The 25,386-nt window shown below is 39.2% G+C and overlaps 1 protein-coding gene across 2 annotated transcripts in view; it reads right to left on the bottom strand.

Annotated features, from left to right (window-relative positions):
- Positions 1 to 23,782, bottom strand: part of LOC121942362 (alpha-1,6-mannosylglycoprotein 6-beta-N-acetylglucosaminyltransferase B-like) — a 139,723-nt gene extending 115,941 nt beyond the window's left edge. For both annotated transcript variants that reach the window (XM_042485547.2, XM_088075586.1), the window contains exons 1-2: positions 23,233 to 23,782; positions 15,643 to 15,755 (exon numbers count right to left, since the gene is read on the bottom strand). In XM_042485547.2, coding sequence (XP_042341481.2) covers positions 15,643 to 15,755; positions 23,233 to 23,300 — 181 coding nt within the window. In that variant the 5' untranslated portion in view covers positions 23,301 to 23,782. The remainder of the gene's footprint in view (positions 1 to 15,642; positions 15,756 to 23,232) is intronic.
- Positions 23,783 to 25,386: the final 1,604 nt, after the last annotated feature.

Raw genomic sequence — 25,386 nt, 5'->3', positions numbered from 1 at the left:
AAATAAACAAACACACACCTGGTAGAGGTTAAGTCCACCTGTCTAGTGCTTAGAGAGACTCACTTGAGCTTCCATTCATTTCTCTCCTTTTCGGGTCTTTTTTTTTTCATGGTCAAACTGCTTCTGTTATTCTCTGCCATTACCTGTCAGGAGGAGCTGTTTACTGTGTCTATGTTGCAGGAGTAGCAGAGTGAGGTTCTGTGTGGGAAAGAAAAGATTAAGAAACTGTCTGGAGTGTGTCAATAAAGCTTAGAGAAAGAGAGAGGAAGGGAGAGTATCCATCTTCATATTTAGCTGCCTGAAAATCATGAAGAATATTTATTTGAATAATCTTTATATCACATGCACTTTAGAGAATGTGCTCTTCAAACCACAAATGGCACTTTATTCCAAATACCAGCAGCGGTACCAAGTCATTGGGTATGTTTACATATACAATAATATTTCCCCTTTTATTCTAAATATGACAATATTCTGAATTTGATACAGGACCTACAAAAGCATATTCCATTTGGATTTTCCAAATTAAGCCATATTCCAAATGTAGCATTTCTGATTAAGATATGTGGGATATGCTAGTATTATTTGGGTTTTAATAGCATTATTTGAGCATGTACACAGCCAGTTTGGAATATACATTGCTGGGTTTGAACCGCAATATGCAACACATGGCCTCTTGTCCGTTGACAGTCAGCTCTGTCTATGGCCATGGAGATGTTGTACACAAACCAACTTGCAAACAGTTTGCGAAGCTGTGGGGAAGAGATGCATGGCCAAAAGAAAAGCCAACATTTCTGGTCAGGCGATTATGAAAGACTTTGATATCAACAGGTTTTTGGATAGATACTGTATGTCATACCAACCTTTTCAAGAGGGTGGTTGAAGGAATCAGGGAAGCAAGTCTACCACTGGTTAAAAACTTTGGGAAAAAAAAGTATTTTGATTCAGAGAGGCAAAATAACAAGAGGCTCCAGCCGTTCCACTTTTCTATATTTTGACATGATGAATGACATTTTAGGGTGTGTTAATCAGAGTACGCACAGCTGCATGTAATATTCATTTTCATTAGCCACGTAAAACAGCTTAGTGGAGATATTTTCGTTTTTGGAATGAGGCCAAAAAACAATAAAAAAAAACCCAGAATATTTTGTGCATGTCAACATAGTGAGAGTTGTGCAAGTCAAAAGTAGGTCTCACGTCAAGACCTGAGTCCTGAACTTTGAGTCCTAAACAAGTCATAATACACTTTTCACAAAATATAATACAATTTTAATAATAGAACTAAACATTAAATTCATAAAAATCATGAATGCTTTTTTAAAGTTGGAATTATTTGTTAAAACAAGATGCTGAAAGGTATTGCATCTTCATCTGTAATTTTCAACCTGCATGTTTTGCATTTATTTATTTACTTATTTTTGACGACCACATTTTTGAATGCAAATAAAATTAATTTTGGTGTCATTTTTTTCCAACTGGCGATAAGTAACATAATGTAGGTTATTCACGGTTTTCTTCTGCAACTTGAAAGGAAGCTGTCAGATTGGTTCAGACAAAGTTGATCTGGGGAGTTTAGTGTCAGCTTGCTGAGAATGAAGAGCATCAATGTAAGCTGATTCAGAAAATTAAGGGGAATAAATTGCTTATGGCACACTTTTTAAATAACATCCATTTAAGTCTTTGGGCTTGGGATGAAAGTATCAAGTATTTTCAAGTAAAAAGACTCAAGTCGAAGTAAAGACACAAGTCATTGGTGTTAAAGTCTAAACTGAGCTTTTTTTTGATTGTGTTTAGTTTAAAGTCATCAAATTTGTGACTCACATCTGACTAGAGTCTAAGTCATGTGACTCGACTCTTCACCTCTACCAAATACCATAACATAATACAAACACTCAGCAAAGTAATATTATGTCATCAACATAAACTGACTTCTTTTATAAATACACAATATATGCTGTCATCAATTCATCATATACCTTTATGCTTTGTGTACCATCATGCAATGCATTTTTTCTTATGTTGTATGATTGTTTCACACAAACTTGAACACTGATGTCAAGTATGTTTTGTCTTTAGCAGTTCAATAATGTGGTGTTTTCTACACCAGTAAAACTAATTTGGCTGTTTTCAACCTGTGGAATTGAAAACGTCATGCTGATAATTATGTTGAGGTATAGAGACAAAAAATAAATTCATATCAGTAACTTAAAGTGCTGGTAACATGGGCAACACATACAGGTAATTATTTTCCCAATAAACTGCACTGATTGTGTCCCTGTGTGTCCTTGAACTAGAATGGATCAAAAGACAAAAACTGAAAGGGAGCAAAAGAAAGAGACATATCGACATGGATGAAAAGAGAGAAGTGTCAATGCAGAAAACAATGCAAATCAAACAGGAGTGTATCGCACTGTGAGGCAAACAAGCCAAGCAGAGTTAACTCTCATTAGAGTGAACTCTCTCATCTATTGTTTTCTCCTCATCTGTCTATCTTCACTGTATCTCTGCTGCCCTAAGAGACGTGTCACTTCCTCCTTGCAGCGTTTCCTGAAATAGCAGCATTGCCCTCATAGGCATTGTGCTGCCACATAAGCACTGTATCCAATAAAGCCCTTCACATACGGTACATACAGTATATGGGATTAACTGTGCCTCATAAATCACTGTTGGTAACTTTATTTATGGTATCTTATGCATGCATTTCTAAGCCGAGTTCTGCTCTCTACCCAATCCTACCAGGGGCAGTTTCTTTTTTTGTACTGCATACAATTTAAGTGTGGCATGTCTTTTGCCAATTTTATAGCAGCTGCCTGTCGCAAATTCCTTGCAACCCTATTTTTCAAGTGTATTTTAGTATGCATGAATGAGTTCATTCCATTTCCATGTTTGAGTTTATGTTTGCCTCATTAAGCACTTTTTTAATTTATATGGTCAGATATAACTGGATTATTCAAACAACTTGCTATGACACATTTTAACCCCTAAAAGACCTTGGGGACCGCCAGCAGTCTTGGTCAATGTCACTGTCTTTAGGAGGTGGTGGTATACTTTTTTTTAAGCTATAATGGTAGTGGCATCAATGTCATATCAGTGTCATGCTAGGGTGTCAGGATGGGGGTTAAATCATGCTTCAATTTTAGGCTAAATTTTGGTGAAGGAAAAATTAGCATGGCCAATTTCAAAGGAGTTTGTTGACTTCTCACCTCAAAATACCCAATGAAAATGGGTTATGTTGGTAACAATGAGTCTCCCCTTTAGAAAGATGCCCACTTTAGGCTAATCCTATTCAGTTTTGGCAAAAAAAAAAAACAACAAAACTTGCAGTTGTTTGCATGTAGTATAAATGTGTTTTTTTTAACTTCTCTAAAAATGATATATTTGAATATTTCTGTTATATAATCTTAGAGTGGCATAAATAATAATCTTAGAGTGGCATAAACTGTGTATGACTGGAAAGCTGAGACTGTTAGAATTCAATGAGCCCAACTTAACTATGTGTTATGATGTTAATCCCCATAGTAGCCATTTCATTGTGGCGGGAACCTTTTTTGAAACTTGACCTCACTGTATAAAATGACCTGTTGTGACCTCTAGAATAATCACAGCCTCATGAAACTGTCCCGCCAAACCTGATTAGTGGATGGATGTCTTTCACATTAACAATAAGGGGACTTTGAAGTAATTTCTAAAACAGAAGAACTCTTCCAGTGGCCAAAAAAAGCATTTCTTACTGAAATATTTAAGATTTAGGTATGGATTATTTTATGTCTCTCCCAAGGTCTTGGTGCCTTAATGTGGTATTTTGATGGGATGCATTTTGCACCAAATCTGTTTAACATAGGGTATCAACACAAAAACTGTTGCAACTTACAAGACATAGCATGGGAATGACCATCAAATACCACCATCATAATGTTCTAAACACTCTAAACCTTCAACATTTCAATAGCCAACTAAGCCAACTAATCCTGTGTATATTATATGTTTTTGACAAGCAAAACCTGACACACTGAGTTCAAATTCATTTTCAGGCTCCCACCTTTCAGGTGAAGTACACCACTTCTATGTGGCATATACAGCTGACCTGCCATTTTCTCCTTAAGATCCAATGCCCCCCAGCCCCCACCACCACCACCAGAAAAAAAAAACACAAAAATGGGTCTATATTGGATAATGATATTCATTTAAGTTAAGCCTTTGTCTATATATCCATCTTTCAAACCATCTCAAGATAATTTTAGATCTTTAACTGGATAAAGGAACACACAAGAGGCAAGGTCTACTGCACACAAAGAAGACTGTCTTTCTGATATTGTCTCAAACTGGTGGTTGTATGCTAACCATCTGAAATGCAGCTTCATTATTTAGAGTCAAATCTGTCACTTTGAAGATATTAAAATGGTTCAGAAACCTTTATTTCTTTGCCTTTTCATCACTCCTCTACTGTACACTTTGTGTCAAATAAATGAATTCCCCTGCACTGCAGCGTCATTACTGTCACTTTTCAGACAAAGGCAGACGCATTTTTGGGGCTCTGTGGAAGAACTGTCCAACTGCATTCAACACAGGCATGCATGTGAGAGCAAGAAAAAAAAGGGGACAGAGGAATAGGAAGAAGTGAGCTAAGGAAACAAAGAAAAAGCTACAGCTACTCTACAATTACTCAGTCTCACACTGACTATCTCTGAGGGAAAGAAAATGACAGAGAATGAGAAGCAGGAGGCGAAGGAGAGAGGGGTGGTAAAAGAGGTGGCTCGAGGAGAGAAATAATCTCAAGTCATGCTTGGTGTGCTTTTACGACCTTATCAGTCCACACCAGTAAAGGAACCAGACAAATACAGCTGCCTTTTTTTGTCAACACAGACATAATACAATCGGTTGTCTTCCCAAAACTGTCAAGCAACAGAGGCCATGGCTTCGTAAACACCATTAGTGTATATATCTGCAGAAAGGAAGCACAAGCACGCTTGAGTATGACACTATCAGGACCCGAGAAAATAACCAGCTTATGGCGGAGGAAACGATGAGCTAGCGACCTGTGGACAAAGCTTGATGCAGGCTGGGTAATTGAGACAGCATATTGCTGCAGAGTAACCTTCCCAGAGACATAACCATAATATAATGTGCAGTGGAGAAATTTCTCATTTATGGCCGGGTAATAGCACTTAGGTCAGAACAATGGCCCTCTCTACTTGGAAATTGGATAGGCTTTCTCATTAATATGTATTGGTGTTAGGAATGGGCTAAGGATGGAATAGCACGGTGAATGGCCTGAAGTTTGCACAGAGGGGAAACAAAGTTAGGGAGAAGAGTTATAAATGTGAATAGCGCAATGTGGGGGGAAAAAAAAGATGCAGCCAAGGTGCGAACATGCTGTACTTAGGAGCTTATGTTCCCAAAGTCCCAGATATCCCAGGGTCTGTGTTCCCAAGGTTGTATGTCCCTTAATTCAATAATCTGTTAAGACACATCAACCCTCCTGTTGTGTTCATGCCACCTTCTTGTCACTGTCTTTCAAGACATATCATAAGACATAACAGAGCCAAAAATAGATTCAAAAGTAAAATTTAGTATTGACAAGTACGATGCATGCATGTGAAGGTTTTGGACTCCTTTTCCAGGTCTTTCAACCTTAACCTTTTTGTAGATGGGAATAGTTTGCTGTTATGGGTGTCACCTTAACCTGACCTTTCACAACTTTCCTTACTTTAACTTGTTTAGATATAGATTGGTGCAAGGACAACATTTATTTGTAGGCCAACATGGACATTATGGCTGCCCTGGTTCCCTTGACAAAAAGACATTGTGATTTTTCCATCGGATTTTTAATCATTGTGGAAAATAAGCTCTGTGGCAAACAACAGTTTATGATACCTACATATCTTGTTGAACAATACAATCTTCACAAGTTGACATTACTTCGAGGATTTGTATAAATGCAGTCACTGCAAAAGTTAATGTTAGGCAATAGACAACCTACACCATGGTCACATGACTTCAACATCACCACCACAACGAGGCTGTACAGCTGCGATTGGCAGAGATCAGCGTGATGACTCTTTTTCATCTCTTTTGATGTTAGAAACCACTTTCATAAAGACAGCTTAAAGCTCCAAAACTCAAGAGGAGGTTATTAACTGAGGAATTTGAATAGAACAAAATATGAAAGTCTCTTAAGTTTGTGTTAACCACAGGCCTTATTTCAGGCATCTATCCAAAAACCCATTCAGATAATCCACTGACTTCTGAACCAGCACTCTCAATCAAAGCTGACCCTAGACCTCTTTTTAACTATTTGTTAGCCTTTTTTTCAAATTCTTAATTTGTTAGTTTTGTGTTTTTTAAAATTAAATCATATAATAGTTTTTCAGTGTCTTGGGCTGCAGTACATTTTGGAACTGCTCTCCTAACAGAAAGACCAACTATATTTAAACAAAGACCTGTGCCAGTACAATTTCATCACTCCCAGAGTCATGATTTTAGTGACCTATCATAACGCACATCATACTGTATTAAATGAATACATAGCAGGCTCCATTTATGTGCCTTAAACATCTGGGAAACAGTGGGCCCTTGGAACATATGCACTTGTGGGCGGTAAAGATATAAAACAACTGAGAAAAGGTGTATGCAACTAGTTTGTAAGGCCATAATATAGTCACAATGTGCTTTGGTAAAAGAACTCATCTAACGCACATGCTGATAAATTGATATTACAAGGCGCAAAGGTATTTTTTCTGTTAACCACACAAGAATGTAGCTTAGTGTCACTTCTGGCAGAGCTTTAAAGTTGCACTTTCACAAGTTGATCAATCAAAAGTTTCATTAATACTCTACCATCAGTGACTCATTCAACAGCTGCTTGGCTAGCAATCGACTGGCCAACACTTAATGATAATAATCCAGTGGTAGCAATTATAACCTGACACTTGTTGCTATTATTCTGCTGATACTGCATCTTAATGTCAACACTGTTTTCTGCTGCAGCTCTCTCAACCTGCCCAACCTTCTCCTTGGTGTTGTTTTAATTTAATGCTTATGTATCTGTTTGTTAAGGGGGGATTTGTTCTCTAGCCAGAATCTCCATTGCTTCACTGATTCTTCAAAGAACAAGGCCTTTTTGCAAACTTTATAACAATATGTTACACACTGTTAACTCTTGGGTGTGACTGTAACTCTTGAAACATGCTATACTAATTCTTCATAATGGATTCTTCCATCACCTTCCAACTGTTGCTGAAAGGTGATGCAAGTGCCACTATATACTGTTTCCTACTACTACTATATACTATCCCACATACTTTAACATGTATCTTAAACCCTACCTTAATTTTAATTCTAAACCAGAAAAAAAGAAGTTAAAGAAGAAATTCACTGCTGACGAGATGGTGTTTTCATAAAACGGGGCTGTCTGGGCAGTAGAAAGACTTAAAAACCTTTGATATTGGTAAAACATTACCAGAGAAAAAAGAGAAAAATGAAAGTTGCACTCACTTTTGCTCAAGAAGTAGAAAACGTACAACTACCAAAATGCAATGCACTGCAACGCACCAATAAAAGCTCCGGCTGGTGGGTGATGTTATGCATGCTCATCTGTTTTGACAAGGTAAACAACATAGCGGCCGGCTGGTCATCACTGCTTAGCTTTACCGTTTCATCTGAGTTTTTTCAGCTTCTGTTTTCACAATGCAGGAAAAAGTATGGCCCCCACTTCCTGTTCACAAAATCTTGTATTACAGCCAAACAATGCATTACACTATGTTTCTGAAAACATTTTAGGTGGAAAATAGGCAATAAAGAAACAAAAAGTTGGTTAATATTTGATTAGGGCACCTAGATTTACACTTTGATTAGAGGTTGGTCTGAGTTTGGGAGAGAGTGTCTGCTCTCTCTCTTGATCCACTTCTATACTCTTTGTGTCTGTGGTGGCGGGTATATGGAAATGCAGAAGTACAATCTGTAGTCTAAGCAGCAGCTGTTTTGAGCTGGTAGACAAGCACGGAAATCTGGACGATGGTAAGATAGAGGGACGTTTACCTCAGTTCATTACATTCTTAAATACATTCTTAAATACATACATACATACATACATACATACAAACTTTTATGATACACAGCTGGTTGAAAATCAACAATCTTCCCCTGTCCTGTTAAACTACTGGTAATAATGAAAATGTTCTAAATTGCCTTCACTAAGAATATGGGAGATTTTTCTGATCTTTTATCTTTCTATACTTGTTACAACACTAGGTCAAAAACACACAAATCCACGTCCTCATACAAACACACATACACTCCCAAACCATTTTCATTTTTGGCACTTAGTTGATGGCATTATCCAGAAAAAATCACAACCCCCTCCCCACACACACACACACACACACACACACACACGCACACACAGTCCATTCAAACTCCCTAGGCTGTGTGTGCAGTGATAAAGTGTACTCCCCGAGTGACTCTCCTGCTGCACCTAGCACCAGCGACATGCAGAAGATTGTCATGCCAGATTTGTTCAACATGAAGCGATGGGAAGGAAACGTAACTGCAGGGAATGTGTGAGAGAGATGAAAATCCAGTGTGAAAAAAACATGAAAGGGGACCCACAGAGTGGGGGTGTCTGGTGTGCTCCAACAGTATACCAGCTACTGCATACTGTTGTACTCAAATATGCATGCACATTACAGAAAGCAAAAAAATGCATATGCATGTAAGCTGGCATTACATTTGAGAGTGTTTGTCTTGACGGAGGTCTCTTAAGGACTAAAGCAGAAATGACTTTTGGGAATGTGACACACTGGCGCGAGTCTTTTTCTGACTGACGGCGTGGAAACTTTCAGACGAACATCACAGAAGTGAGTTTAATGCGAGTCAAACAACCATTAGTCTCGGCCCCTGCTTGGATCTGAGCACAGCAGTATTTTCAAACAGACTGCTGTCCTCGTGGAGATTAGATGTCTTCCATTTTAGAAATCTCAGCTTTTGACTGACAATATTCTAAAGTAGCTAGCCATTAAACCACCAGAGATGAGAGAACTGAAAAATCTAAAATGAGGCAAAAAATACAAAATCACATTCTCTCTCCCAGCAGGGACCAACGAAGCCAGTGAGAGAGCCTTGAGTCGTTCAGCTCGAGCAAACACTAGAGAGAAACATGCTTAGGGTGAGGAAGGGACTGTCATGGGTCCTTGTTAATGTAATAAACTGCAAAGTATAAACAAGCTCCATAGGGAACGCCTTTGATCAAACTAACATCTCCCCTATGTCTGATGTATTTGGATCTAGAGGAAAAAAATCTGGTTATGTACCTTTTTATCCCGCTCTTTCATCTTCCTCTTTTGTGAGCAGTACAACCTCTAGAAATCTCATTCTCTCTTAATCACAGATACACACACAAACAAATACAATCTCTTCTCTACTTCCACCTTCATCTTCCACCCCCACTTTCTCATTTTCACTATTGAGCCCCTGCCTCTCCATCTCCGGCTCGCAGCTCTTGATGAGTTTGTGAGTCACTGAGGAGAGACGGGGATTTGAGCGACAACCCAGCACTCTGAACCTCCAGTGGAAGCTGATAATCCGCGGAAGCGAGAGGTGGCGACGAAATTCGGCTAATACCCAAACAATTGCTATCGGTGCAACTCCCACTATGGTGACAAAGCCCTACACAAATTTCGGCTGTTATTGTGTGCAAACAGAAGGCTAATATCTGTGTAAAAATAACGATGGCACGACATGAGATGAAATCCTTTGAATTTGATTTATATACAAAAAAGCATCTTGCCTACTTGTGGTTCTGATAGCCTTGTTGTCAGCGTATCACGCATAATGATTAGCCTCCAATGACAGCTGGTGAATCAGACATCCTCAACTCAGGAAGCTATTATACAACAACATCTACACAGATACATGGGAATTTTTGAGAGAACAGAAATGGACAGTGATGACTGAAGGATTGCTCTGGGTCATTAGGGACAAAACTGTTATGGAAATGTTGTCTGGGTTTAAGTAAACCATATTCATTAGCTAAAAATTGTCATTTTCAGACAGAAGAACTTTTCATAGTTCTAATTTTGTGTTTACATGAGATCCAGCAGACGGACAAGAATGTCTGGATGGCATTAAAAACAAACAGGCTTACAGTATGGCAGGACTGTAATGAGAATATGTATGATTATGTGTTGTAATGGCAAAGTTGTATTATAAGAATGGAAAAAATACAATAAATAAAATCATTTTGTGTGTGTTATTTTATGTATTTTATCTAGCAATGTCTGGTGATGGTCCAGATCGCACAATTTTTTTTCATTGTGTGAGGGAGCTGTTCAACATCAGGTTGTAAATTCTGTTGTATAAGATAGCCAAAAGTTAAAATATTTAACCTTTGAAGGGCAATGCCATTTAGCGTTACTGTTGCTGGTATTAATTTTATCATCCTGCTCTCTCAATCTGCCTCTACATTTTGCTGAATTCTATGTGAACACAGCAAAAGAACCCTCCCTTTTTGTTGTGTCTGCAATGTAAGATATAGGGACGATTGTAGTTATTAGTTCTCCTTTTAGAGGGAATCTGTTTTGCTCCTATTATAGAGTCGTTCTCTCCCATTACAAGAGGAACCATGAGTGATGTAAGTGTACTTAGAGTGGTCAAACCCAACAACCCCCTTAAAGGCCAGTTACAGACAACAAAATAAAAAGCTCACACAAAAAAGGAGAAAAAGAAGAAGAAGAAAATACAAACAAATGGGCCTGACAGTGAAAATCAGGCTCTACTGGGTATCTAATGGACACTGGAAATACTGCGCATTGTGACTTGTTAAAGCAAATGTGACTGTGCTATACCAGCCACTGGCCAGCTTACAGTACATCTTCTCTGCATTCCTGTTAGCTGTGGGAATACAAACAGATAAAAGCCCTTGAAAATAGGTAGTTTTGGGGGGAGCTTCACGTTGGATAGTTCCCCTTAGGGAGTCCCCACAGCTGTTTGATCCAAAAATGCCTAATGTCACATGTATGATAGACATAAAACCTATAAATTCAGTCATCATTATTAAGAAAACACTGTTCATTTTCAGAAACACACCTTTCCCATTATTGCAGGAAAGCATTTCCATTTAGAGGTCATGCTTGAGAGAGAGCCGAAGGCAGTGGACAAAACCAAACAGCTTTTGACAGTTAGCTGTGTCATGACAAAGTCACTTCTTTGTAAAGAGCCTCTGTTTTAAATTGGTAATAAAGCTTTTACAGATACATAATGTATGCCATGAGCTGAATAACGTCTTTAGCATTTAGACCAATGCTAAAATAGAAACACTGCTACTAAGGCTGAATGGTTTTAGAAAAAAATATCTAAATGAGATTTTTCTGGCCAGTAATACAAAATGAGTTGCGTGGAGATTGTTTTCTGTAAATTTTACTAAAGGCTTAGAGAATACATTTTTAAAAAATTTTGAAGTATTTTCCAATACTTTGATAAACACAATATTCTAATTTTACAAGTAAAAGGAGGCACCATTATTATTATTATTATTGATAACAGCAGCATATTTTCTCATAGGGTCAATCAGTATCTTGGTATCAGACTGGTGACATCTGCTAATGAGACACTAATTTTGATAGCTTTGCACTACAGACGCTAAAAATAGCATAGCTTTACAGACTGACGGGATGGACTGGTTCACAGCCCCAAAGCTAGGAGGTCTCAATTCAGAGTTCTTAAGGCAATAAGCTTAAAACAAACGATACTGTGTATCGTATATGTAAATTAAATGGGTAAGGCTTATTAAAAATAGATTTTATATGTTTATAATTTTGTTATAAAAATTGTTTATCCTTTGGCCCTAAATGCTCCCTAACCAGAGATCTGAATCGTCTTGTCATCTTTTAAATGGTCAAACATGGTGATGATATATCCTCATTCTACATGAGGAAAAATATTCAAAAAAATCAAAGTTTATTACCAGTGAAATGTCTTCAAGGCAAACGAAAATGACCACACAATAGAGTGGCTCTGCTTTGCCGGTCTGTGTGAAAAGACCAGAACCCAAACATTTTTAATTTGGCATTGGTGCATTTTTTCACATGGAAGGTCTGCCAGAATGACAAGTAGTTAATGAAACACGGGGACTGGAGCTGTGTGTGTCTGCCAGTGTGTGTGTGAGACTGTGTGTTGCTGCTGCTCTGCAGGTGGTGACTGGAGGCTTAATGAAAGGGCCAGTTGTTTTGCGGGGCTGATTTGCAGAGAGCAGATGGATCGGTCTCTCGGTCTCTCTGGTCTCAATCTTGTCCCACATTGCTGCTGTCGCCCCATTTAACAGCCAATTTCCTGCCAGCTCATCACAAACACACATACCCACACACACAAAGCGAGAGAGCAGCAAAAACAGTGTGAGGTAGTAGACCACAGAGACGCGCATAAAGGGAGAAAAGAGGGTGAAACTGTGGGGCATACACAAACAAATGTACCCGAGGCACACTGGAGATGATAGAGATACGGGCATCTTTTGTGCATAGGCAAGCACGAAAGTATTAAGTACATAAAGGGATACACACAAATACATGTAGGCATACACACATACACAAAGTAAACTCCTAAGGGCACACATGGGTGGACACTATACAGTTTTAATGAGCTTGTGCCAGATGTCTTCCCAGGCTGCAGAGCATGACTAGTTGATTAATCAAGTACATTTTACTAAGAAACGCCGACACATACACACTAATCCCAATTTATCACACAAACACAGTAATCTCAATTTATCACAAACACAGTAATCCCAAATGGCCCCTTCTCCCCCCCTCTGCCCCATTATCTCTCTCACACACACTGCGCCTGATTTTGTAATATGCTTCTGCATCTATGTGTTCAGTGAAGTCCAATGTTTTCTCTTTCCATTCCCGCTGCTTCATCTATCTGTGACAGATTACTGCACACACTCATGCACACCAACACCGGACTGATTCACACTAATAGTAACACTATTAGCCTCGTCTTTCACTTGCTCTCACACCCACACAAACTTATATGCGGCATCCTTTAGCTACTGTTGTGCATATACACATGTGGAAGCGCCCTCAGAATGCAGGATTTCTTATTTTTAACTCTAGCAGTAGTGATAAGTGGCCAGCCTCCACAAAATGACCTCTGACTTTCAATCTTCGCACCTTGCACGGCAGGAGATTACAATGGCACTCCTCTTTTTTTCTGCCTTGCCACTGGCAGTCAGCCTTCACTCCAGGTCATGTGATATCGCCCACTGGCCAATGTGTCAATGACATTGTGCTGTGCTTTCAGAGTCCATGCAACAGTATAGGTATATTAAGCGGTGCAGTGTGGAAATGAATGGTTGCTAGAGTTATATTTACAGTACTTCAGTTATGCCTGTAGACAGATGAGAGACAGATGAACATGCTGAGAAAAATGTCAACAACACTGTGTAAATGTTTGATACTTCACCTCCAGGTAATTCTAATGTATTTGGCCCATTCAGTTTCAATTTGCATGCAACCTCACATTCTGTCCTCGCTTGCACTCAGAGCTTGCTGCGCTCATACCAATTGGTGCATTCTCATATTTTAACATGCAGATGCTTCAGCAGCGGAATGTCACAGTAACTAACTGGTTAACTCTTTAGGAAAAAAAAAAGCAAAATGACACGAAAGACAAGAGGCACTTTCCTGTTGATCCTGGTGCTCAATTGACTCAATGAGCCTTACTACTGTATTTCAAAGCACTATGTAATTAAGAGGTGGTGAGATTTTAATGTTTTGTGGTGTGCATATCTTGCCTGTTATTTTATTTTCTGTTGGCTTTGCAGGCAGAGGTGCAGCTAGTTGTGTTAACTTGCAAAAATATGGTGCTACTGACCACCCTCCAGTCTCCTCTGGTTAGCCAGCTGCTCTGCACTGCACACAGGCTGTGCAGGAGAGCTAGCTAGCAGTGCCACTCATTTATCAATTACTGCTTGTGAAGCACTCGCTGCAGAAACATGGCAAAGCCACAGTGCAGTACAACATAGTGCTCGTATTACTACTAAACTGAACAGTAACCAATAGAGCAATATGCTTTACACTTGAGAAATATTCTCCCCAGTTAACCGATTAATGTTTTAACATTGGCGAATCTGCATCTCATAAGATAGCCACTCTCCCTCTGATTGGCTAGCACTCTTAGCCTTCATTGTTTGGGTTGGTTAGGTTTAGGCAACAGGAGTGGGATTGGTTAGGGTTAGGGTAGGATTGTCAAGATAAGCCAATCAGAAGCAGAGTAAGGCAAAGAAGGGCAGGTCATGCCTTTGCTATCCTAGGAAAAGCAAATTCATTTACCATTTAAATCCCTAGTTTGGTACTGTATGAAATCAATACCATTATTATTAATTTAAGGGCAGAAGCAAGTCTACACCTCATCCTTATTCAATTTCCTGCTCCTATCTATACAGGCATATCTAACCCCTCTCTCTTCCATTCGTGTCACTTCTCACAACCATCTTCCCCAAACCATGTTCTTCTTTTTCTTCCAATACAGCAACCACAAGAGGATGATGAAGCCGAAGCTCAACAAGACATACCCCCACCCTTAGTTTCACTCCCTGGGTTGCTTAACACCACCAAGCTCATCTTCGACCCTCATTTGACACCCCCTTCATCCCACCCCTCAACGTTTTTCACCCTTCCATACCCAAACCTCACTCAACCCTTCATAACTTTGAAAATGATTTTTTTTTTAAGTTTTCCAGTGGCAAATGTCAGTCCTCTGTATTCCACTAAACCACTGACTCAAAAGAATCTTGGGAAATGTAGGGGAATTCAATGTGTCATCAGACTGTAACTTCTACTTGTGGTTACAGCACAAGTTATATAGGCTAGCTTTAATGGACTTGTATATCATGGAGAGTCTCACAGAGAATCCTGAAAGGGTTCAGGGGAGCTGTAAAATGCATTTCAGGCTGGATTGCTTATTGTTCTTTTAAAGTCATCAAAGAAAACGCAAAATAAAATGTATAGTACTTTCAGTCAGCATTAAGTGGATTAATTCTGGTGTATATAATGCATTTAAACTGCATTTCCTGAAACATATATGCACATGTATTTTCATGTATATATATCTCATGCACACAGCTCCAGCATTTAGTGTTGCAGTTCAGAATCCCTGAAAGTAGTGCGGTTGAAACCCACAGATATAACATTAGCCACCCACGCTACTGTCACTGCTGTAGATCAGACCAATAACTCCCAAGCTACTGGCTGGCGTCTCCACCTCATGTCCTACTACCATATAAATCTTTTCTTCTTACAAGTGTGCTGATTTATCTCTCACTGCTTGAACGCAACCACAGAAAAAGCAGGTTTTCTGCTGAAGGTTAAATGAATGAAAGTCACTGGTCACACTGGTTCCACACAGTAATTTACATTTACTTCATGATTTCTTTGCCTCATCCTGCTGTTCCAGGCTATTTGATGTTTCCAGTGACAGGTGGTGCAGCTTTGACAAAGTGGCGCAAAGCAGTGAAGTGCCAGCAGGACCACAGAGAGTTATAGCACAGTGATATGCACTGACATTACAGCATTTCAACTCAGCAGAGGAACTGTTTACACACAAACACACACATGCACTGTCTCACACACACATAGCACATGTCAGTACCTTCTGTGCGGATGGTGAAGGGGGAGTCCCCCAATCTCTTGGCTGAGAATTGCCCCCCCAGAGAGGTCATTAGAAAACACAGGCTGAAGAAGCCTATTCCCACCACGAATATCCTGCAACACAGAGGGAGGAGAGAGGGAATAGATGAGAAGAGAGTTGAGATAGACAGACATATTTGTAGGGATGGGCAGGTAAATAGATGTTTTTGGTGAGTATTTTTGGGAAATATGAAGATGAGGACAGAGAGTGGAGTGGATATTGAGGTGTTTGGAGGCAGAAAACTGAGTGGGTATAAAGTGAGAGGCTTGAAAAACAAAAGGAAGACCGTAGGCAGATGAACAAGCCGACAATTATGGAAGACACGTTTGCAGGGAAGAATGATCTGCAGCGAGGGAGAAAGAGGGAGGGAAAATAGAGATGCGGAGGAGAGATGAGGGGTTGAGGGGAGATGTTAAAGAGAGCAGAAGAGGAAGAGACAGTCAAGAAACAGCAGGCAGCACTTCTAGAAGGCAGAGCCGAGATCACATGTAGAAAAGTAAAAACTTGAAGCCAAAGGGCACCTGAAACATTTCAGTGTTTTGATGTTATTGTTTGGCATGCATCTACAGTAGGACAACTGACAAAATAAGGTTGAGCAGTTTGTCCCCAAGTGTCATTATTTATGCAATATGAGGGGTGCGCAGAGGGGAACGGAAGAAAAGACAAGAAGAGGACAGATGACAGCCAAAAACACTTAGGTATTTAAGGTGAGAATAACAGTGTAAATACAGCTAATGCCAGTGAAAGTCTCCAAAAACAGAAAGTGGTCTCACTGAGATACAAAAAATGAGGTCAACAAAAATGAGCTGTGCAATACAGTCTTCACTGTGTGAGCTCATCAATACATAGAGTGATTGGTTGTAGGAGTTCCTACTGTGCTGAATTGTTTCCAATGTAAAGCCAGCTTCATACTTTCAAAGCAAGTGTATCAACTGTGCATGATCCAGTTACAAAATATAACCTCTTGTTCCACACTCCAGTCCAGTTGTACCTCTAGCTGCTTTGCCAAGAAGAAGAATAAGGAGATAACAAATGCTGTTGTTAGTTTTAAAGTGAGGTTGTGCAAGGGGATCAGCTGTTATCTACATTTATGAAGAACAATTTTCCTTTAAAGGAATATAACGACAGAGGGGACAACTGGAATGGAGTGTGGATCTAGAAATGTGGATGTGTGGACTGCAGGACCCACGCAGACCCTCAACTGTAGGCAATGGAACCAAGTGTGTTTCTGCTTAACCATGCAAGTCTGCAGCTGACTATGACTGTTCAATGTGGAAAGTTTGTCTGAGGCTTACATAACTGGGGACAATATCTACAGTCCTCTGTTTGAGGCTCCAGTAGCCTGACTTAGACAGATCAAGTGGGTGTCCTAAAGGCATGTAGGGATGACCTTGCAGTGTGCATGTGGACATGGCAGAATTGTTTAAAGATAGACTTAAAACATTTAAAACCTATGCTTAAAATTGCCACATATTCAATCCAGCTGACAGAAGAAAGCGCTGGCTTTGTACATTTCTGCAAACCACTAATACAGTACATTTGCACGTTTCATACATATCACATCAATGTTTCTAAAATGACGTAGAGTTTTGTCATCAGGAGGTGAAGGGGAAGGTGGATATTGTGACATAGAGACAAGATGCCCACCAAGTTGAAACCCACTGTTGAGACCAATAAACAACAAAATCAATTGCTTTTTAGCAACCAGTCACTGTGTTTCTACCATGGATAGTACCACAAAAAGCAGGGTTTTTTTTAGAGAGCCTTCTCTGTGTTTCCTGCCAAGATAGGAAAATGAAAAGCGATTCTTTTTTACCAACTCATTGCTGCATTTTATTCTGGGATGGTGCCATGAAAAGTATTTTTTTCTAGACATCACTGTGTTTCCAGTAAGGATTGTGCCACTTAAACCACATATTTTAAGCCACAACATGATCTTTTCCAAACAATAACCAAGCCCTTTTTGCGCCAAAACCTAACAACAGGTTAATCACAGTGTTACTGAAACGTTAAGAAGAGTTATGTTTCAACAAATCTGCTTCACAAATCCAAGATTCAAATGCAAGATATTGGTGGTGTGCAGAAACATACAATGCCAACATTTATTCTGATGATTGGGTTATGATATTTTGAAATCCATAAGGACGTGGGCCCTGAAGTGTAGTGCATATCTTGCTTTGAAACATTAACTTCTGCTTTACCCCACTTTATGGCACAGATCAGTTATTTGAAATGCTACCGTATCTCAGAGGGGAAAATAAAATGAGAACTCTGTGTGGGTTCTCCCTTGTTAGACAGCCGTGAGAGAAAGAGATCTTTGACTTAAAAGAGTTGAAAATCAGGTCTTTTGTATCCGTGTAAATCCTGCCCTAGTTAAGCTACTCGCTTCCCTCTGTATGGATCAAAGGTTATCTTATGATGCCAAGACTCTTCTGGGAACCAGAAAGGCAAAGCTGTCTGTGATTCTCATCCGCTGGACAAAATACCAGCCAGCCTCCATGACTAACAAGTCCCACTTTAAAAATCCTTGCTGCTCCTAAACCCCACTAGAGAGAATTCTTGGAAGATTTTGTAGAAGTGGTGCAGCACAAAGACAGATTTATGTGACAAAGAATGGCTAACAATCCAGTACTTATGCAACATATTTTAGCAGCTGTAGCCATTTTCCTAAATGTCCTCATTATGTACATTTGTTTGAGCAAACGCTTTGTAATTTTTCAAAGATATAAGGCTGCTACAACAAAACAAGTAGTTATAAACCAGCATATGAGAAATGTACCTAGAGTAATATAATGTCATAAAACCACAGGAAGAAAAGGAACCTTTGTGATATTATCATCTCAATTCACTTGATAATTTTAGGAAAACCTTGCACAGGTAGCCTTTAAAGTCCTGCACCAGAGGTTGAAAAATTGAATGTTAACATAACAAATGAATAAATTATTCATAACTATTGCTTTTCTCTTCAAAGCCAGGCAAGAGCTGTTAGCTTGAATGCATGGCCCAGTGTGAAATCTGACAGCACTTCCTGGAATGGTAAGTAGCTCCAGTCACGCAAAGTTCTGAAAGAAACCTCTTAATATTGATAAGGCCGTAAGAAATGAGTTCCTATCAACAGCCAGGAAGAATGGCCACTTAAAAGAGCATTTGCTGGAGTGATCTGATTGACCCAAAGGGATCAAGATGATGTAGAATAATCTGTTAAGTATAGACCGTGGTGGGTTTGGCAGGCTCCCACAGAGACTTTATATTCCAAGACAGAGCCAATGTGTCTTGTCCTGGGTTGGAATACACCGGCGTCAAGGACAGACAAGTGGGATGTGGCTCTTTGTGAGGAAACTGTTTACCCTTGTACAACACAAGAACATACTGACAGTGAATAATCATCATCATCAAGACTCTTATCTAATGGGTCCCATCAAGCATGATTACAGCTTTACAGTTATTGCGGTTAAATTGGTCATTTGTCTTCGTTTTCTGTACATTTTGGAAGCAATGTGATCATATTACATTTTGAGATGGATCTAATAAATTACAGCTCTGACTGCACATGTAATAAGACAAACTGTAATTTATGTATGAATACATGTTGAAATGAAAACTCCCCAATTCTGATCATCAACTTCATCTGCTGGTGGCGGCAACTGATTATTAGACACTTTAATGTGACAATCCCTGTGATCATCGGGATTAGAGCAAAGGGCTTCAAAGTGAAGTGTCAGCGGCATGTCAACGGCCGCCTCTGCATGTAGCATTCTTTTATTGATTTACACTGAAAATATGGGTAAATTATAATCATACTGTATTTACATCAAAGCTGCAGCATCTAAGCAGCTGGCACATTCACTGTGGCTTCTCATTTACCTCTCTCTCTCTCCCAGGATACTGTAATATTATGAAATAATAAAACATTACCCCCCATCTGTTCCGGGCATATTGCAGAATGAATTAGGAGAGCTCAATCATTGTCAGAGGGCCACCGAGCAGCGATACATTAGCTGATGTGAATCCAATCCCAAACAATCATTACCATGAAGAGATTATGTGTCATGTATAGGACAGCATGATCCAGATGTACCTGTATGGATTATTTCCCTTGCTATACTACCATCTGGTCAGCAAGTCATGAAGGTGGAAGCTGGAAATCTCGATCACTGAACTGATTAAGGATAAGCATTACACATTTCAGCTGCCCCATTATTTGCTTTCCTATCCACAGTGTCTTATTATAGAAAGGAAAACTGAAGAGACTGGTTTGAAAAGAGAAGAAGTCACACAGAAGTCAGGAAGCAAAATTGGGTGTTTTGAACTGTTTCCGACTTAACACTATACAGTGGGACCTCAGCATTCTAGAACCAGAGCATTCTAGAACCCATACCACTCTAGAACTGGTGACATGCAAGAAACATTCCAGAACCACTTGACTTAACATTCTATAGTTGGCCTTCAGTATTCTAGAACTTCGCCATTCTAGAATTATAACACTCTAAAACTTATAAACACTCATGACTAAAAATTCTAAACTGCTCCCTAACATTCTAGAAATTAAACATTCTAGAACCCATAACACTCTAGAACCTGTGACATGCGAAAAATATTCCGGAAGCCTAACATTCTAAAACTCATACACATTAATGACTTAACATTCTACATTTAGAACTTTATTTAGAACATTTAGAACATTCTAGAAAAGCAACATGACATTCTAGAAACCCATGACATGCTAGAAACATGTAACTATAACATTCCAAAACCAATAAACATTCATGACTTAGCATTCTAGAATTGGACCTTGACATTCTAGAACTTTAACACTCTAAAACACCAAAATTCTAGAACTCATAACGTTCTACAGCCCTTGACATGCAAGAAGCATTGCAGAACCTTAATATTCTAGAACTATAACATTATATAACCAGAATATTCTATAACCCCTGACATGCTAGAAACATCCCATAACCCCATCAGTCTAATAATAGCAATAAACATTCATAACTATACATTCTACCATGGCACATTAACATTCTAGAAATGTAAAATTATAGAATAGCATTCTAGAACCCACAAAACTCTAGCACATGTGACATGTGATAAACATTCCAGAAGCCTAATATTCTAAAACTAATAAAGATTTATGATTTAACATTCTACAACTGGACTTTGACATTCTATAACTGTAACATTCTCAAACTCATAAAACTCATTAACCTGTGACATGCTAGAAAAGTTCTGGAACCTTAACATTTTAGAACTAACTAAAATTCATAACTTAACATTCTACAATTGGACCTAAGAATTCTAGAACTTTAACATTCTAGAACCACAATATTCTAGGGCCCTTGACAGGCTAAAAACATTCCACAAGCCTAAGATTCTAGAGCTAAGAAGGTAGAAGGTAGATTTATTGGTCATTTTTTTAAACAAAGTTTAAAAAACGAAATCATATTCATCCTTGATCCTACATCTTTGGAGCTGAAGGGTGAGTCTATTAAAATCAGCAGCTACTATGAAGATTCCATCCGGTTGCTTGGTGATGTTGCTGCTGGTGGAATTATTCAATTCCTGCAGTGCATTTTTTGAATTTGCATTATTCATAACTTAAAATTATACAACTGTACCTTAAGATTCCAGAACTATAAAACTGCAAAACTGTAATTCTGTAATTCTGTAATTCTACACCTATAACATTCTAGAACTACTATATCCTAGATCCCACAACATTCTAGAACCTGTGACACTCTAGAAGCTGTTACATGCTATAATTATTCCACAATTCAACATTCTAGAACCAATACACATTCATGGTTTAACATTCTACAATTGTACTTTCGTCTTTCAACCTATGACTTCCTGCCTGAGGTCCAGCTCCCCCTACCATCTTTTTCTGTAACCCTCCAGTCCGCCCTGTACATCTCCCCCACCAGCACCTCTACTAGCACTCCTCCACCACCTCTCAAACCTGAGCCCCATCACAGCTGCTTCTCTCCTCTTTTGATGAAGCCTGATGGCACTGTATGAGCTGTGGAATTTACAGCACTTTCCCAATACACAATCTATTCCTTCAGTGAAATAAAGATTAATAATCCTCCGTATGTGTGCATGCAGGAAAAAGCACAAATGATTGTAAGCAACGATAGGAGAGGAGAGGAAAAAAAGGAGAGAAAATATTTAGTTCATGTGGGTGTGTAAAAGCTGGCCCAATGCTGTCCTAGGGCGATCGTTTCCTCTCTTTATCATTTAACCGTTTTCCAAAGTGGCGTTAGGTGGGTGATATGAGAGGATTAGGCCTCGGTCCTGCCTGACGAGTCTTTAATTAACAGGCTTAAAGTAAATGCTCTGCTCCCTATAATTGGATCAGAAGGAGAGATCTGCTATCAGCTAATTGGCTTCCTCGCACATACATCAGATTTCGCCTCTAGGTAGATGATCTTGAAGCGAGAGGAGTTCTGCCAGGCATGGTGTGATAGTTGTGTTTTCCAAGAAACTTTTCCTGGCACCTCAACTAGTAAGATCAGATGGGCCAGTTAATACTCTTCTTGCCTAAAAATCAGCAAAAAACATGTATCTTTTTTGCCTGGAAATCTGTGGTGGTCCAGTAATCTAAGACCACATTCACAATATCCCTAGTTCAAGCCTGGCCAAGGGAACTTTAATGCCGCCAATGTTTTTATGTCTTTTCTTGTCTTGTATCCTATCAAGGCAAGATTTGACCAAAATAATATACTTTTCATAGTAAAACGACTGAAAACCAAAATCTGGGCCAGTGATCTGTTTTAATTTTGCATGATACTCAACTGTGGCACCTGTGTCTTTGTTGTCAAGGCTAGCGTAGCTTTATCACAAAGCTCCTTAAATTAGTGCGTTTGGATAAATGCTTGAGCTCCTGAGTAGACAGCAGGTGAAATAATTCAATGCAGCCCTCACCAGCTGTATCATCGCTCAAGCTCACTAGAGAGATTGTATAGAAAATGCAACAGTATTAGTAGTTGGAAAGTAGGTAAAAGGTGAATGATAGTATCCACTGAAGGAAAATCCACAGCTTTTGCACCACTGATGGTTCTCCAACTCCCAGAATTAAGAAAAGAGGTATAGAGCTATTAATTTATAGCTTGCCATTATTCTACAGTATACCTATCAGGCCAGATAAAATATAGCAGGTTGACACAGCATGGCTAAATGGACTGTAAATTATCAACTGTTTCAACATGTGTAACAGATTCCCATTTATATCCTCAAGCCCAGCTACACATAATGGAGCTATCCATGCAGGAAGAAACTAAGTTAGAGCTCGGCTGACTGCTAGTGCAGACTTATTTAGAATTAATGATTTATAACTGTCCTTTTATTCATGTGGAACTTAATCTAATTAATGTAGTGGAAAAACATCTGGTGTTGTGTTTTAGTGAGTGGTGACGCACATGTTAGCTACACATAACGTACTCAATGCTATATTAGCATGTAAGCGTTGAAAAAAAGCACACTTTATCAGCCACAATGAAGGCAGAGGGAAAACTGGCAACAGAATAACGTCGTGGGCTCTTTGTCTCTTACCTGAACGGTTTGAACGTCACTAGACATCTTCTGACCATTATTTTACCGTCGGTGCAGCCAGTAATCATTTCCCAAAACGAGCGACCCCTGACATTGTTGCTAACCTCCTAACCTGGAACTTGACGTGACCAAACATTTTTATCTGCGTCCCATCCAGCGGTCCACAGCGGCGGTTGTTTTAAACGAACACACCACCCGTAAGTGCTTCTTTATTCCTCCGGAGGAAACAGTGGAAAGTTTCATTCAGAAAGTGTCCTCTTTCCGTGTGTGGAAATGTCTTTAAAGCGTTTTACCGTCCGCAGGCAAACACTCTGAATCTGGGGTGAAGTCGCCGCAGCTTGTGTCGACCGCCTGAGTCATATTATCCGATGTGAGTTCTTGCAAAAGAAATGGCGTTGTAGTCAAACATGTGGGTAAAAGTACGTATCGTTTGGAAGATGTGTTTTTTGTTTCTCTGTGAAGGAATGCACGGAGAGGAGAGCTAGCTTCAGGGACGTTTTAACTTCACGGTGAAGCCAGCGCGAGTGTGGCAAGTCAGCCGTATTGCCTCGTAGTCGTTCACTTCTCACGAGGCAAGGTGGTTTTAATGACGTGTAGGACGTCCGGTTGATCTTTTCAAAATAATAGTTTTGTTAATGAGCGACCATTTCTGACAATGTGATGTAAGAAAAAAGGGAGGGAAAAATTATTTTTATTATTATTATTATTATTATTATTATTATTATTATTATTATTATTACAAAAAACTAAATCACAGATTTTGCCTCAGAAAACGTAACAGTCAGAGGACTTCACAAACAATGTGTTTCACATGCTATCATCCCATTCTACTGTGTCCACAAGAATAAAAAAAAATAAAATAAAAAAGACAACAAATGTAACGTTGACTGTGATTGAGGAAAACACCCTACAAGAAATTTGTGTTGGGAGTGTGTGTGTGTGTGTGTGTGTGTGTGATTTGCAAAAAATATTTCATCAAATAGGAATTTAACACTTATAATGTTTAAGTCATAACCTATGCAAACCTGAGGGAACACTATTCAAAATGTGGAAAAGGAAAAGTCCAATTTAAAAAGTGCAAATAGGTTCATTTGCTCTCTGTGTGACCCCCTTATTCTATTGTTAAGATATTTGTCATGATCTTTTTGTTACTGTATTCATTCTGTTTTGTGTGATGTTAATTTGCTGAACATAAACATAACTCTACAAAGCAGGTGTAAAACGTTCATTGATTTTGAGAAGAAAAAAAAAGTAATAAATTTAGATGGCACAATTACCTGGAGGCTAAAGCACTTCTTAGTGAGAACATATTTTGTTATTTTACTTTGGAGGTAAATTCCCGCTATTTCCTGTATCGTTGATGCTTCTTCAAGTCGCCTTGACGCTAGTCCGGCAGTACAGTGATGGACAGATCTGGATGATCTGAATCCTCCGCAGCCGCATTCACCTCTGCATGGCGCCATTTAAAGCTTTTAAGTTGTGATGTGAAAAGCACTACAGTAACACTCAAAACCCCAACTTTCTGCACCCTTGCCTCATAGGAGAAAAGCATTTACCCGTTTGATATGGCCTACTTTTCTTTAAAAAAGCACCACTTCTTTATGTGGTTCTGAACTGTGGCCAAGTTGGAGTTGATCACCAGCTCCTTTGATGACTAGAAAGTGGACTGAGTGATATGAGTGACTCATATGGCTTAAGGTACTTGTTTTGGCACATTATGGATTTTAGGTAAATATTTGTCTGTTTGGTGGTGACTAACATGACAGGAGATTATGTGGGAAGCCCAGTGTTAAGCATCGCAGTTGATGATTTCAGCACCACGGACAGCGAATGCGTTCAGGATGCAACAGCGGCACCCAGCGGCATGCAGTGTTACTGCAGCACGTGTCACAGGAGCAACAGCATTAGGAATGGTGGTGAAAGTCGTGTTTATACTATGTAATTTAAAAAAAGTTTTACTTCGTGTGAAAATTACGGGAGATGATAGAGTGTTGACATATAACATTGAATAAAATTATCCATTTTGTATTTCATCTTTTTCTTAGTTGGCACTTGAAATTACAAACACACAGACACAACACAACTTATGGCACTACACAGAATTAGCTCAAACACATAAGGAGAGCCCAAAACTATATCTTCAAAATACCATGT

This window comes from Plectropomus leopardus, chromosome 3 (assembly GCF_026936395.1).
Source record: "Plectropomus leopardus strain MGB_pleo_1.0 chromosome 3, ASM2693639v1, whole genome shotgun sequence".
NCBI classification, from domain to species: Eukaryota; Metazoa; Chordata; class Actinopteri; order Perciformes; family Serranidae; genus Plectropomus; species Plectropomus leopardus.
The sequence above is the reverse complement of the archived record's forward strand: the minus strand, read 5'-3'. Positions and strand labels throughout refer to the sequence as shown.